This window comes from Beta vulgaris, chromosome 2, assembly GCF_026745355.1.
Source record: "Beta vulgaris subsp. vulgaris cultivar EL10 chromosome 2, EL10.2, whole genome shotgun sequence".
In the NCBI taxonomy this organism is placed as follows: domain Eukaryota; kingdom Viridiplantae; phylum Streptophyta; class Magnoliopsida; order Caryophyllales; family Amaranthaceae; genus Beta; species Beta vulgaris.
Window position 1 is genome coordinate 1,159,382 of NC_079203.1, and position 14,677 is coordinate 1,174,058.

Sequence of the window (14,677 nt, forward strand, 5' to 3'; positions counted from 1 at the left end):
ACTTGACTAACTCTAATAATTAAATCTAAAACTCATTTTTTTAAGGTGAAAAAGAAAGAAATTGAAAATCTTAAAAAGTGTGTAAAAATATAGCAAAAGAGTGTAATAGATTTGAAAAAGTAATGACCATCAATTGCAACTTCAAGTTTTGAATGAAAAAAGTAAAAAATTCTATAAAAAGTTATTGTACATGCATGTATCACAAGTAAATGGGCTCCAATATCTATCTAATGACTTATTTTTTTTAATTAGGTAGATCATAAGGATGATCAAGTTATAATATTCCCATTTGACCATACCATGATCGAAGCTCGTGACTATCAAAATCATGTATAGAATGCTATTTTTCGTTTATCAACTCATTTATTCATGATATGTTTTGATGATATGAAAGGATTATTATTCACAAATCACCCATAAGCTAGTGCAGGGCAAATTCTATGGATCCAATCATATACCAAAAGCGCGCAAAAACTCACCATTAATTATCCAGTTAACTACCAAAAATATTCAAACTAACACTAAACATAATAATCCTCATTCAAAAATTATTAAAAGAGACGGTCAAATTTTAATATAAAAGTAGACATAATCACTAAATGGATTAAACTAGTCATCGAAAAAAATTAATCTAGTCATTATTGAGCTAATTCTCTTTTTAATATTGGGCTTATCATTGCTAATTTTAATTTAAAAATAGACGGTCTCACTCTTTTACAAGACAAACTCATCCTCATTTTCATTTAACTTATCTACAAAGTTTTCCTTCACACCATCCCGACCTTAATATCTCATGGTTCATGGCGGGATCCAATAATTAGAAGCAATGATTTACCATATTCTGTCAGCTCTTGTATAAGACAGATTAATTAGGTCACTCGTTTCTTATTATATGTTTGTCAAGTTTTAAAAATAAATTTATTTGTTCTTGTTCTATAAATATTATCCTTTTCTGAAAGTAAAAGTTTTTGGATATATGTTTATGCTAAAAGTTCCATCTAACTCAAAATTTTGGATCCTATCCAAAAGCAAATATGACGCAATCCATTTTCTAAGTTGGAGCAATTGTTGGTTAGAATTGGCACGATATAAACAAACTCTTCCACTATATTCATAGGCCATAGCTAAGTCAAATGTTCATCAATAATGTAGAATTAAATAGATGTAATCATTTTATTAAATGATGAATGTACCAAAAGCTGAAATTTTTACAAACTATTAAGGTTAAATATGAAAAAGAAATATGCTCACACACACTCTCTCTGAAATATAATATTTATACAATGCATTATTAAGTAAACAGAATTGGATCTCCAAAAAGGAATTTAAGCAGTGCCGAATGCCCTCTTCATCCTCATTACCTCTGCATTACTTAAAAGCGTGATTTGTTGAGCTATGTTAGCAGGTAAGTTACCACCAAATAAAGAATTCATAGTGAATTGAATTGCTGGATTTGCGCCGTTCAAACTAACGAATGCGGTAGCTGGGGTTGCTCCAACATTAACTTGGAAATGCAGCATGGCTTGTGGGAAAATCATAACATCTCCAACTTCTAGTCTTCTGTAGTATGCAGTGTTGTTTGTGTCGATAAATCCTGCTGTTTGGGCTTATTTCCTGGTTTAAGCTTACCAAGGATAATCCAGCCCAATAAATGCCTTAGAGCCTCCAGTGGGCCCCACCTGTTATGGTGCATTCCAGCTGTCAGTGCCCCCCAGCTGGCCTACAGTTGGGATATCCAAAGCACTATAAATACTCAACCCCCTCATCAATGAGAAGGTATTGAATTCTTACCTAACAAACCAGAGCATCTCTCTCTAGACTTTATCTCTCTAAGCTTGATTACTGACTTGAGCGTCGGAGGGCGATCCCGGAACAACCCCCGGGGCAGTCTAACCGTTACTTTTGCAGGATTCCGGCGTACGGAATTTGAACTCAGGACATTCGAATCTGACCCGGTATTCCCTAAGCAAAGGAATCAGAACCCTTAATTTCTAGACAGAAACAGTTTGGCGCCGTCTGTGGGATAGTACAAAAAGTTACTTCGCCACCACTCACTCAGATTTATCATTCAGCTACTCAGCTCAGAACGCCAATTGACCATGGCACCAACCAAAAACACTCGCGGCAAGCCAGCCTCCGAGCAGGTCTCTCGGCCAGAGAGAGGCCACTCGCCCGCACATAATCGGGATCCTCCAGTCCCTCGACCGGAGCGAGGCCATTCGCCTGCGCATAACCGAGAGGCCGAGCGAACTCCCTCACCAGCTCGGAGGTCACCTACGTCCAAACTCTGGACCCTCGGTCAGTATCCCAGCATATCCAGCATGTGGAGCCTCAGCCGCTCTTCGCGTCTGACCTGGCCCTTATCACGGCTCAGCTCCAGGAGACATTCCAAAAGGGTATGATGGACATGATGGCCATGCTTCAGCAGAGGCAGCCACAACAAGTCGTCCGCTCAATCAGCATGAACCAGGGAGCGCACGGTCGTCCGCTCTCAGAGGGACAACTCTCGTTCTAATCGAGACCCGCAGCCTAGCCGGCCACGGTCCGATGCGAGAGACCCGAGCCACCGGGAAAGAGAAAAGTCAGCGCGACAGGGTCGGCCCGTCAGCATGCAGAGACCCAGTATCTAAATCCCCAAGGGGGGTGCGGGTCGGAAACCCAAGATGCCCGAGATTCCTTAACAACAAGAAGCGCCTCAGCCAAGGCTATGACGCTCGGGAGTTCCTCAGGAAGAAAGCAAATGACGAGAGGGCCAAGGGGACTCGGCTCTTCTCAGCCCCTAGGCTAGCTGGAGGAGGGCTCAAGTTCCTGATCCCCTTCAGTCAGGAAATCCTAGGGACCCAACCTCCGGGTAAAATTAAAACCCCCCTGATCGAGCCATTTGCGGGCCTAACCGACCCGGACGATCATATGGCTAGTTATAAAGGCTCAAATGAGCGTGCAGACAAGTGCGAGGCCACTTGGTGCGCTTCTTCCCTACCACCCTCAGAGGGTTGGCTCTGAATTGGTTCCAAGAACTGCCGGCGGGGGTCATCACTGACTTCGCCATATTGGAGCACCTCTTCATCCATCAGTTCGTAGCGGGAAAGAGGCAAAGAAAAACCAGCCTTCACCTCATGGGGGTGAAGCAAGACAAGAATGAATCCTTGTCGGACTACATCAAGAGGTTCAACGAAGAGTCTCTCAAAATAACCGACCTACAGGACGCTGTAGCCTTCGCTGCCCTCATGTCCGGCCTCCAACCGGGTCGGCTCAGATGGTCATTGGCCGAGAATGAAGTCAAAACTTACTCGGAAGCCATGGCTCGGGCCAAAGATTCATCCAAGCAACGGATATCTGCCGTTACTCGGACGAGGTTGGCAAGAAAAGGAAGGATGAAGGGAATCACGTGGTCAGCCTAAGCATCAAAGAACAGGGGCCGAGGGGATCGGCTCACTGATAATGGCAACGACCCCCGATTAATAAAAACCGGAAGGAAATCTACTTTGGCATCCGGGACAAAAATTGGCTTCCCAGGCCAACCCATCCGGACGTCATCGTCTCGGAGGGACAAAAGTTTGTGGTGTGACTACCACAAGGAATGTGGTCACACCACCAACGACTGTCGGGAGCTCAAGAAATCCTTGAACGGTCTGGCCGACCAGGGCAAGCTCAACCACTACCTCAAGCTTCGAGCGAGGAAAAGGGAAAGCAAAAGGTGGGTCAGTCGAACAGTGGGACACCGAAGGCTTCATTGGTGTCATCGCTGGGGATTTGCGTCGGGAGGCCTAACCGGCCGAGCGCGCAAGGCTCACCTCCAGAACCTTAAACATCAGGTGCTTGATGTTCAGCTCCCCGAGCTAGCTGCCCCGTCATGACATTTGGGGAACCCAGTCGGACGTTGCGTGTTCCGCACGACGACCCCCTTGTCATCGAGCTCAAGGTAGCGAATACAAAGGTGAAGAGGGTATTGGTGATAGGGCTCATCCGCTGAATAATCACCCTTGACTGCCTCAAAAAGCTGAATACACCGAACGGGATGTTACCCCATGGCTCAGCCGCTCATAGGCTTCGGGGCAACTCTGTCCACCGTCGGTCATAATAAATACCCACTCGGATGGGTGAAAAGGGTAAGGGGAGAAGCCTACCGATCGACTTCTTGGTGGTAGACATCCCTTTGCCTTACAACATAATAATGGGGAGGCCCATGCTAAACAAGGCCAAGGCCGCCATCTCCACCTACCAGCTCCTCTTGCAGTTTGAGACTGATGACGGGAAGGTAGGAAAAATTCAAGGCGACCAACAGGCCGCAAGAGAGTGCTATGTGAATAGCCTCAAAAATACCGACGTCCAAAAGGACTCGGACAACGACGTCCAAAAGGACTCGAAAAAAAGAAAGTATGAAGGGGTCAGCCCTCAACGAGCCTCGGGGTGTACATAACTGAAAACCCCAAGCAATATGAACGTCCTCAACGCCGAAGAGGACGAAGAAGTCGCGATCGGCCAGGACCCCGGTCGGACTGTCAGGGTAGGCAAGGCCATGGACCCGCAAACAAGGCAAGATATCATCCAAGTGCTCACGGAGTACCAAGATGTCTTTGCCTATGAGGCCACAGAAATGCCGGGGCTCGACCCGAAAATCATGTGCCATGAGCTTAACATCAAAGAGGGGTTCAGACCTATCAAGCAGAAGCTCAGGCACCAAGGTCCCGAAAGAAATGCCGCGGCAGCAGCAGAAGTCAAGAAGCTGCTCGAGCGGGTTTATAGAAGAGTGTCAATACTCGGAATGGCTGGCCAATGTGGTTTGGTCAAAAAGCCGAGTGGGGCATGGCGAATGTGTGTCGATTCACCGACTTAAACAAAGCCTGCCCAAAAGACAATCACCCTTTGCCAAAGATCGATAGGCTGGTCGATTCAACGGCAGGGCACGCCCTTCTCAGCTTCATGGATGCAAATGCCGGCTATCATCAAATTCCCATGGCCGAGAAGGATAGGGTTCATACGCGTTCTCACTCCTCAGGGTGTCTACTGCTACAAAATGATGCCATTCGGCCTCAAAAATGCCGGGGCGACATATCAGCGTACCGTCAACAAAATCTTCAGCGACCAATTGGGTCGGAACATTGAGGTATACGTTGACGATATGATAGTCAAGAGCAAGGCCCAGTCGGATCATCCTGAAGATCTGAAAGAAACGCTGAGCACCCTAAGGAAATACCGATGATGCTCAACCCTAAAAAATGCGTCTTCGGAGTCAAAGGGGGAAAGTGCCTCGGATTTCTAGTGATGAGAGAGGTATAGAGGCCAACCCGGACAAAATCAAAGCGGTCTTAGAAATGAAATCGCCTCGGAATGTTCGGGAAGTACAGCGCCTAACCGGCTGCTTAGCGGCACTCGGTCGGTTCCTCTCCCGGTCGGCCGATAAAAGCTTGTGTTCTTCAAGGCCCTGAAGCGAAAAGAGTTCGCATGGGATGACGAAGCCGAGCAAGCCTTCGCTGACCTCAAGAATCACTTGGCATCTTTGCCCAAACTGATCTCCCCCTTGCCGGGGGAACCCCTGTTTATCTACTTGGCTGTCTCGGACTACGCTCTTAGCGCCGTCCTGATAGCCGAGCGAGAAGGAAAGCAACATCCTGTGTACTTCATCAGCCACGCCTATAGGGGGGCCGAGGCGAAGTACAGCGATGTTGAGAAAATGGTCTTTGCCTTAGTAATGGCAAGCCGGAAGCTCAAGCCCTATTTTCAAGCACACCCCATCAAAGTCCTAACCGGACAACCGCTCCGGAAGCTTATTGAAAATAGAAATCATTCGAGTCGGATGAGTGATTGGGCAGACCAGTTAGCAGATTTTGGGCTCGAGTTCGAGCCCCGAAGAGCCATCAAGGCCCAAGCACTCGCTGACTTCATCACTGAATGCGCAACTCGACCCCCGGTCGGTTCGCAAGAGGAGTGGGAATTGCTTGTTGATGGGTCATCCACAAAGAGTGGTTGCGGAGCCGGATTGGTTATCAAGCCTCCGGTCGGAGAAAAAATTGAATATGCTGTTAAGTTCGAATTTCTCGGATCTAACAATGAAGCCGAGTATGAGGCTCTCATCCTCGGAATACAGTTATGCATCCTAGCTGGAGCAACCTCAATCATAGCCAAGTCCGACTCACAACTCATAGTGGGTCAGATTTCCGGAGACTATGAGGCCAAGGAGGACAACATGAGGATGTACTTGGCCAAAGCCCGAGCTGTCATTGCAAGGTTGTCCGGATTCCGGATCACCCACATTCCTCGCTCGGAAAATCAGCAGGCTGATGCACTGGCTCGGATGGCTAGTTCTGCTGAGGGGTCGGCCCCCAGAACCATTACTTGGGAAGTGTTGAAGGAACCTAGCATAAATGCTAAAGAGCAGCTCGTACTCAATCGATCCTCAAACTGGATGAGGGAAATTGTGGAGTACTTGCGAGACGGGACCTTACCCAGCGATCCTAAAGAAGCCGACCGGTTAAGACAAGTCTGGTTGGTTCCTGTGGCATGAAAGGCAGCTCTATAAAAAGTCTTTCACTCATCCCCTCCTCAAATGTATAACTCCCGAGGAAGGAAACTATGTCCTCCGAGAAATACACCAAGGAGCCTGTGGAAGCCATCAAGGGGGTCGGACATAGCCGGAAAGGCGCTAAGAGCAGGGTACTATTGGCCTACCTTAAAGGCTGATGCCTCGGACTTAGTCCGACGGTGCCCTCCTGCCAGATTCACTCGGACATACCGAGGGCGCCGGCCACTCCCCTCACCACCATTCAAGCAGTCCTGCCTTTCGACAAGTGGGGCATGGACCTGCTCGGACCTTTTCCCCCGGCTTCTGGGCAAAGGAAGTTCCTAATTGTGGCAATTGATTATTTCACCAAGTGGACCGAAGCCGAGCCACTGGCGTCAATTACTGACAAGCAGGTTCAGTTGTTCATATGGAGGAACATCATTACCCGGTTCGGAATTCCAAGAGCCTTGGTCTCAGACAATGGCCGGCAGTTCAACAGTGGGCCGACTCGAGAATATTGTGCCCGGTTCGGCATTCAAACAAGGTTTTCAGCGGTCTCCCGCCCTCAGACCAATGGGCAAGCCGAGTCGGCTAATAAAATTGTCCTGAAGGGTATCAAGAAGTCCCTTGATGCCGCTAAAGGGGCTGGGTGACGACCTACCTGGAGTACTCTGGTCGGCTCGAACACGGTAAAAGCAGCCACGGGGCACTCCCCTTTCGGCTTGGTCTATGGAAGCGAGGCTGTCCTTCCGGTCGAGGTGGGAATTCCTTCCCCTCGGATGACATTCTATGAGTTCGACCAGAATGAAGAAGAAAAGCCCATCAACTTAGACCTATTGCCAGAAACCCGAGGCAATGCCTTGCTACAAGCCATCCGGTACAAGCAAAGAATCACAAGGCATTTTAACCGGCGAGTAAAGCCTCGGCCAATCAGTCTAGGTGACTGGGTCGTCCGCAAGGTCGAAGCCACTGGACTTTCCCATCTCAAAGGGAAGTTGGGGGCAAATTGGGACGGCCCTTACAAAGTTACAGAAATCATCAAGCCAGGGACATTCCGACTCGAATCTCCCGAAGGGGTCCCTTTGGCTCGGCCTTGGAACCTAGATAATCTCAAAAGATTCTATGTGTAATTTTTTCGTTACTTGCACTAGGGGCATGATGTAAGGCCAGCAGTACTTGGTCGGTTAGCAAACAAATAAATTGTAACTCGGACTTAACCAGTCCATGTATCAAGTCGGTTTTATACCCCAGAAATGAAAGAGACTTAACCAGTCTATTTTTGAACAAAAAGGCAAGCAAAACTTAACCAGTTTATTGTCTATTGAATGTTGTAATATTGCAAATAACGAAAAATATGCGACAAATGACGAGTTGCAAAATAGTAGTTGTATTCCAATTGATTAAAAGTTGTAAAATACAACCAAAAGTTTACAAAAGAGGGGGTCGGAAAGCAGAAAAGCTAAAAGGGCCGACAAGGCCAAAGCTAAGAAAATAAAAATCCTAAGGAAGCTAAGTAGAAGGACCAGTTGCAGGCTGCTCGGCCGCAGGTTGCTCTGGTGGAGGTGGCTCGGTGCTCCCAGCATCTTCCTCTCCATCATCAGAGTCGGAGTCGCTGTCCGAGCTCAGCTCTTCGGCCATCCTGGCCTTGATCTCAGCTGCCTCGGCATCGGCCAGCTCCTGGTAGCGAGACCAGACCGAATTCCAGTCGGCCCTGGGACAGGAATCAGCAAAGGCCACCTTAAGCCTCAAGCGCCTCGTCCTCGCCATCTTATGGGAAGACTGGCCCACGTCGGCACAGAAATCGGTACAGTCATCCGACTTCTGCCAAGCTTGGAACCACTCCTCCTGAGAGCGAGAAACGGCCGCTTGGGCTTCCTTCAGTTGAGCCTCGGTTGTTGAAAGTTTGAACCGGACCTCCTCCAGATCCTTCTCGGCCTGAGCTTGCTTGGTCTCGGCCGTAGCTTTGGCGGACTCAGCGTTTTCCTTGGCAAGAGAGAGGTTGGTCCGTTCGATCTGCCAGTCCTCCTTCTCTTTGTTCCAGGTCGCCTCGCCTCTCGATCTTTTTGTTGGCCTCCTCCAAGCGAGCTCGGCCAACGTTTGGCCTCCTTGCCTGGTACACTTCATCAAAGTGCGACCGAGCCGCCTGCTTCAGGTCCGAGACCTCTTGTACCAGGGCGAGCCGGTCTTCGGCTACCTTGGTCATCCGGATGGAAAACTGCAGAACAATAAACAACAATTAGAAGTTGGCCAATAAAAAGCAAGTAAAAGGCGGAGAAAAGTTCACTCACGTCCATCCAAGAGCGGAAGAGCTCACTCGACTCATTCCTCGGGTTGACCTCGTTGATGTGGTCCCGGTCCGTTTGAGTACATAGGATCTCCAATGCGTCGGAGATCCTCTTCTTCTTGTCCGTCTTGGACATTTGCGTAAACGGGACCGGAGCCTCGGATAAAGAGCGCTCGGTCGGAGAATGGTGAGAGGCCCCCGGTTCGTACCCCGGACTCCGAACAGGCTCGAAATCTGAAGGGTGGACCGAGACATGTGTCCCCCACCTCCTGAATCGGGTCGAGGACTATTCACCTCGATAGAAGGATCCTTTCTAGCCTTCTTGGCGGCAGCCTCCTGCTCGGCTCGGGCCTTCGCCAAAGCCTTTTCCGTCATTTCAACCCTCTCCTCGGTGCGCTCCTTGCGCTTCCTCGGTTTAGGGTTGGAAGGATCCTGCAAAACACATTAAAAGTTGGTGAGAAATTGCAAAACCTAAAGCTAAACCGGGTCGGAAGTAAAAGGGTTCTCACTTTTGGCTTCGAAGGCTTGTTGATCTTGTTGGCCTTCATCTCGGCCCTAATCCGAGCCGCCTTCAGTGCAGCAGAGGTCAATCGTTCAGCCATCTCTGAGTCGGTCTCTTTGAGAAAGGCTAGGGAGGCTTCTGCAAAAAGGAAAAAAGAGTTAGAACAAAATAACAAAGCAAGCATAAATATAAGTCAACCGGACCCCCTTTTTGCCGAATTACCCTTGGGAAAGGCCGGACTCAAGCCGAAGGCCGCCAGGAAATGCTCGTTCTTGAACAGTTTGCAGCTCGGGAGCCAGTTCCCCGCTACAAACACCTCGCCGCCGTCGACTATCTTAGCCTCCAGCTGAAAGTAGATAGCGGCCACGGCTTCCTCGTCGGATAGCTCAGGCACCTTGAAGTTCAAACAGTGGTTTGGCTCGGTCGACGGGGGCACGGTGGGGATGCCCCATTCCCCACCAAAGTATACAAAGGCGAACCCTCGGCGGAACCCCTTTTGAGAAGTAGGGAGATCAAGGACGGTACGGTAGCCCCGCCGAGCCTGAAAGCACCACCAGCCCGGACCATGATCCCCGGCTGGCATTTCGAACAATTTGTACATATGCCGCCAAAGGGTCAGGGTCGGTTTGACACCGATGATGTCACAGATCACTTGAACCGCTAAAATGCCGCCCCAAGAGTTTGGGGAAAGCTGACCCAAGCACAAGTTGTAGGCGTTCAAGAGGTCTTTCTCAAACTGGGTCAGCGGGAATCTTAGACCTAGTTCCATTGCCTTGTAATAAAATGCCGTGCATCCCGGCGGTGGAGATAAGATGGTATGGTTAGCATCGGGTCGGACAAGTAAATAAGGGTCCTTTATTTGAAATTTGGCCGCTTGGCCTCGGGCATCTTCTAGCAAAGCTTTTATTAAAGACGGAAGTGGAAACTTTGCTCCCGGTCCGCCCTTCGGATCAAGCTCCGGATATACGAGCCTCCCGGACGTCGACGCTTCGCCTTCCTCTCCCGGCATAGCTATCCTAACTACACCATCAGACAAAAATCTGTCTAAGTAACTCCTCGAAGAAGGATAGGCCAGGGACACCTCCCAGGGTAGGGGGATGGCTCCCTCGGCCTCCTCCTCCTCGGCTTGCGAAGGAGTACTTGGGAGGGAAAGCGCCTCAGGCACAGCCGAGGGATCCGGGCAACTTATTAAAGTTGACACCAATACCATTCCCATACCCCTCACTTCCTCGGCTAAATTATAAGGAGGTGAGGGAGGGGGTGTCACTGACTCGGACGAGCTCCCCATTATTTATCAACAGAAGGGGGTCGGCCGATTTTATTAAAAGAAGAGAAGAAAAACTTAGTAAAAAAGCAAAACAAAGGCGTACCTGGTCGGACGAAGAAGATGGGGCTCGGACTTAGAGAGAGAAAATCTCTAAAGTAGAGAGAGAGAGATCAGAAAACTCAAATTTAGAGAGAGAGAGAGAATTGTAAAAGTGACAAAAATCTCTCCCCTCTCTCCTACTTATAGGCAAAATCCTCGGTCCCCGTGCTCCACGTCACCTCTTGGACCGGGCCTTGTGTCTTCAACACCTTAATGGGCTTCCTAAATGCCCAAAACTGTTCAACAGGCACAACCCCTCGGAATATCAATCGTCACAAAAGTCATGATTAACCAGAAGTTGAATCGCCACCATGTTTTCAAGCACCCCAATAATCCACCGTTGCCACGTGGCATTTGGGTTCCCAAGAAACTATTAAGTTCACCAGCTCAGTATTGCCAGTTCATCAGCTCAAGGTTATCCACTCGGTCACCTCAGCCAGTGGTCCAAAACCTTAGGCACCGCTCGGACAAGCATGGGCTCATTGGCCCCTCATCCGAGCCGCGTCCACCTAGCTCGGCCCTTGGAGGCACTCCTCCTTGGTTGAGTAAGTCTCCTAAGTCCCAGATTGACTTAGCGAGAGCAGGCACCGCTAAGCATGGGGCTCATTGGCCCCTCATCCGAGCCGCGTCCACCTAGCTCGGCCCTTGGAGGCACTCCTCCTTGGTTGAGTAAGTCTCCTAAGTCCCAGATTGACTTAGCGAGAGCAGGCACCGGCTCGGACAAGCATGGAGGGCTCATTGGCCCTCATCCGAGCCGCGTCCACCTAGCTCGGCCCTTGGAGGCACTCCTCCTTGGTTGAGTAAGTCTCCTAAGTCCCAGATTGACTTAGCGAGAGCAGGCACCGGCTCGGACAAGCATGGGGCTCATTGGCCCCTCATCCGAGCCGCGTCCACCTAGCTCGGCCCTTGGAGGCACTCCTCCTTGGTTGAGTAAGTCTCCTAAGTCCCAGATTGACTTAGCGAGAGCAGGCACCGGCTCGGACAAGCATGGGGCTCATTGGCCCCTCATCCGAGCCGCGTCCACCTAGCTCGGCCCTTGGAGGCACTCCTTGGTTGAGTAAGTCTCCTAAGTCCCAGATTGACTTAGCGAGAGCAGGCACCGGCTCGGACAAGCATGGGGCTCATTGGCCCCTCATCCGAGCCGCGTCCACCTAGCTCGGCCCTTGGAGGCACTCCTCCTTGGTTGAGTAAGTCTCCTAAGTCCCAGATTGACTTAGCGAGAGCAGGCACCGGCTCGGACAAGCATGGGGCTCATTGGCCCCTCATCCGAGCCGCGTCCAACCGGCTCGGCCTAAGAAGGCCCTCCTTGGCTGACTAAGCGAATGAGAATACCGGCTCGGGCAACCATGGGACTCATTGGTCCCTAGGCCGAGCCGTACACTAATCCACCTTTCTTGGAGAAGACCGGGTCGGCACTCAAGCCACCCCTCTCCTTGAGGAGACCGGGTCGGCAGGGTCGGCACTCAAGCCACCCCTCTCCTTGAGGAGACCGGGTCGGCACTCAAGCCACCCCTCTCCTCGAGGAGACCGGGTCGGCACTCAAGCCACCCTCCTCCTCGAGGAGACCGGGTCGGCACTCAAGCCACCCCTCTCCTTGAGGAGACCGGGTCGGCGCTCAAGCCACCCCTCTCCTCGAGGAGACCGGGTCGGCACTCAAGCCACCCTCCTCCTCGAGGAGACCGGGTCGGCGCTCAAGCCACCCCTCTCCTTGAGGAGACCGGGTCGGCGCTCAAGCCACCCCTCTCCTCGAGGAGACCGGGTCGGCACTCAAGCCACCCCTCTCCTTGAGGAGACCGGGTCGGCACTCAAGCCACCCTTCTCCTCGAGGAGACCGGGTCGGCACTCCTGCCTCCCTTCTCCTCGAGGAGACCGGGTCGGCACTCCTGCCTCCCTCCTCCTTGAGGAGACTAGGTCGGCACGCGCCCTCCTTTCCTGCCTGAGAAGCAGGGCAACCTGGGTTCCAAACTGGCTAGGTTCCGCAACGAACGGGAAAGATTTCAGCAGAGCCTCGATATTTCCCATTCCTGGCGTGGGGCTAATTGTTTGGGCTTATTTCCTGGTTTAAGCTTACCAAGGATAATCCAGCCCAATAAATGCCTTAGAGCCTCCAGTGGGCCCCACCTTTATGGTGCATTCCAGCTGTCAGTGCCCCCCAGCTGGCCTACAGTTGGGATATCCAAAGCACTATAAATACTCAACCCCCTCATCAATGAGAAGGTATTGAATTCTTACCTAACAAACCAGAGCATCTCTCTCTAGACTTTATCTCTCTAAGCTTGATTACTGACTTGAGCGTCGGAGAGGCGATCCCGGAACAACCCCCGGGGCAGTCTAACCGTTACTTTTGCAGGATTCCGGCGTACGGAATTTGAACTCAGGACATTCGAATCTGACCCGGTATTCCCTAAGCAAAGGAATCAGAACCCTTAATTTCTAGACAGAAACACCTGCAATTATTGATCCCCTTGATACAATTAAAACTTCGGATGTTCGGTGTGAGTGAACTGGTATAACTCCACCGATGCCAAAGTCTAACCTTGCCATAGATATACCTAAACCATTTAGAGCCGGAAATTGATCCACAAATGCTAGAGTTACGTTATTTCCAGGTACATTTGTGATCGTTCTACTACCACGGAAACCAGTATAAACAAAATCATCCGTGGTTAAAGTAGTAGGATTCCTACAAGCATACCCTTCTGGTCCTCTTGGGAGATTACGATCAGCCACACAAAAATCAACTTCTATAGCACGAGAGATAGACACCAAGAGGGAAAAGGTGGAGAAAATAAGTAGAAGGTAATTCATTTTGGAAACTAAAACGAGACTATTGGTGCCTTGGTGGTATATCTGTTGTTGGCAATTTTATTAGCTTGATTGGATGTTGTTGCATCTGATAGAAAATATTGGCACTATTTATAATGGAAGAGGAGGTAACAGTACATGCATGCATGGTGATCTTCGCGAGAGTTGGGTTTTCCTATTATTAGACTATTTCATGTTCAAAGGCTTTAAAAGTCAATGAAATATGAAAGTCAAATGTCTGCCAAGTACGAAAGTAGACAGAACAAGGATATTCTACCATAAATGATGAAATAAAAAAACTGAACATTTAATGCTGATCAATAATGAAAGGGCACTGGTGATTATTAAAATACACGGTTTCAATATAATATATTAAGAAGAATAGGTGCCCCCGTTATTGTCTCAATTAAAAATCAACCGTGTAAGAATATCACAAAAGGTGCCGCCAGAGGTGGTAAACAGGTCATATGGGTCGGATACTGTCGGGTCATAATCAAGTTGACTTTGTGTTCGGGTTACGTTCGGGTCGGATCGGGTTCATTCGGTTGCGGTTTCATATCGGGTCCATGAGGTTTCTGGTCATATCGGGTCGGGTTTAAATTGGATCAGGTTAGATCGGGTGTTAGATCTAGTCGGGTAATATCCGGTTTTAAATCTCGCAAATAAATAAAACTCATATAATGAGAGTAAATTAAATAATTAATAGACAACGGCTAAATCATACTTCATCCGTTTCACAATAAGTGAAACCAAATTTTAAATGGTAAAAAAAATTCACTTTTATTACAAATATGCCACCAAAAAGTAAAAGGGGACCACAACCTATTTGTTTGATCATTCTACTCTATTGTAGTCCCAACTTTCTCTCTCTATATTCCTTGGTATGTGTGTGCTTTTTCTATGTTTCACTTATTGTGAAACGGAGGAAATATATTAGTATTTCATAATATATATTCCTTAAATCTGTTTAAAAAGTAACTAACATGACAACTTTCAGATCAGGTTCCGGTTTGTGGTCATCATTATCAGGTGAATTTTGGGTCAGATAGATTCGGGTTCGGGTCTATTTTTATTTGGGTCGACTTCGGGTTATTCGAGTTTTAATTCTGTTTCGGATCGTTATTTTCGGGTGAAAACAGATTTTGAGTCGGGTATTCGGGTCGGGTCCACGAATAAGGGTCTATTTTGCCGGTTATAGGTGCTGTCCATCATTTCGAA

The 14,677-nt window shown here is 49.1% G+C and overlaps 2 protein-coding genes across 2 annotated transcripts; both read right to left on the reverse strand.

Moving 5' to 3' along the window:
- Nucleotides 1-1,149: 1,149 nt before the first annotated feature.
- Nucleotides 1,150-13,586, reverse strand: LOC104887799 (auxin-binding protein ABP19a). The gene is made up of 2 exons (XM_048638070.2): nt 13,102-13,586; nt 1,150-1,594 (listed from the first exon to the last, which is right to left on the reverse strand). The coding sequence occupies exons 1-2, from the start codon at nt 13,460-13,462 to the stop codon at nt 1,326-1,328; spliced, it is 630 nt and encodes a 209-aa protein (XP_048494027.1). The 5' UTR covers nt 13,463-13,586; the 3' UTR covers nt 1,150-1,325.
- LOC125494617 (uncharacterized) lies at nt 8,615-9,768 on the reverse strand. The gene is made up of 3 exons (XM_057392408.1): nt 9,296-9,768; nt 8,791-9,218; nt 8,615-8,717 (listed from the first exon to the last, which is right to left on the reverse strand). The coding sequence occupies exons 1-3, from the start codon at nt 9,470-9,472 to the stop codon at nt 8,702-8,704; spliced, it is 621 nt and encodes a 206-aa protein (XP_057248391.1). The 5' UTR covers nt 9,473-9,768; the 3' UTR covers nt 8,615-8,701.
- Nucleotides 13,587-14,677: the final 1,091 nt, after the last annotated feature.

What these genes read in the sequence shown, in the direction of transcription:
- LOC125494617 (XM_057392408.1), bottom strand. Translation starts at nt 9,472, where the DNA reads ATGCTTGCTTTGTTATTTTGTTCTAACTCTTTTTTCCTTTTTGCAGAA. An exon ending in ACAAGCCTTCGAAGCCAAAA is followed by an intron (nt 9,219 to 9,295) that starts GTGAGAACCCTT and finishes TGTGTTTTGCAG; the next exon opens with GATCCTTCCAACCCTAAACC.
- LOC104887799 (XM_048638070.2), bottom strand. Translation starts at nt 13,462, where the DNA reads ATGAATTACCTTCTACTTATTTTCTCCACCTTTTCCCTCTTGGTGTCT. An exon ending in AAGGGGATCAATAATTGCAG is followed by an intron (nt 1,595 to 13,101) that starts GTGTTTCTGTCT and finishes CCCAAACAGCAG; the next exon opens with GATTTATCGACACAAACAAC.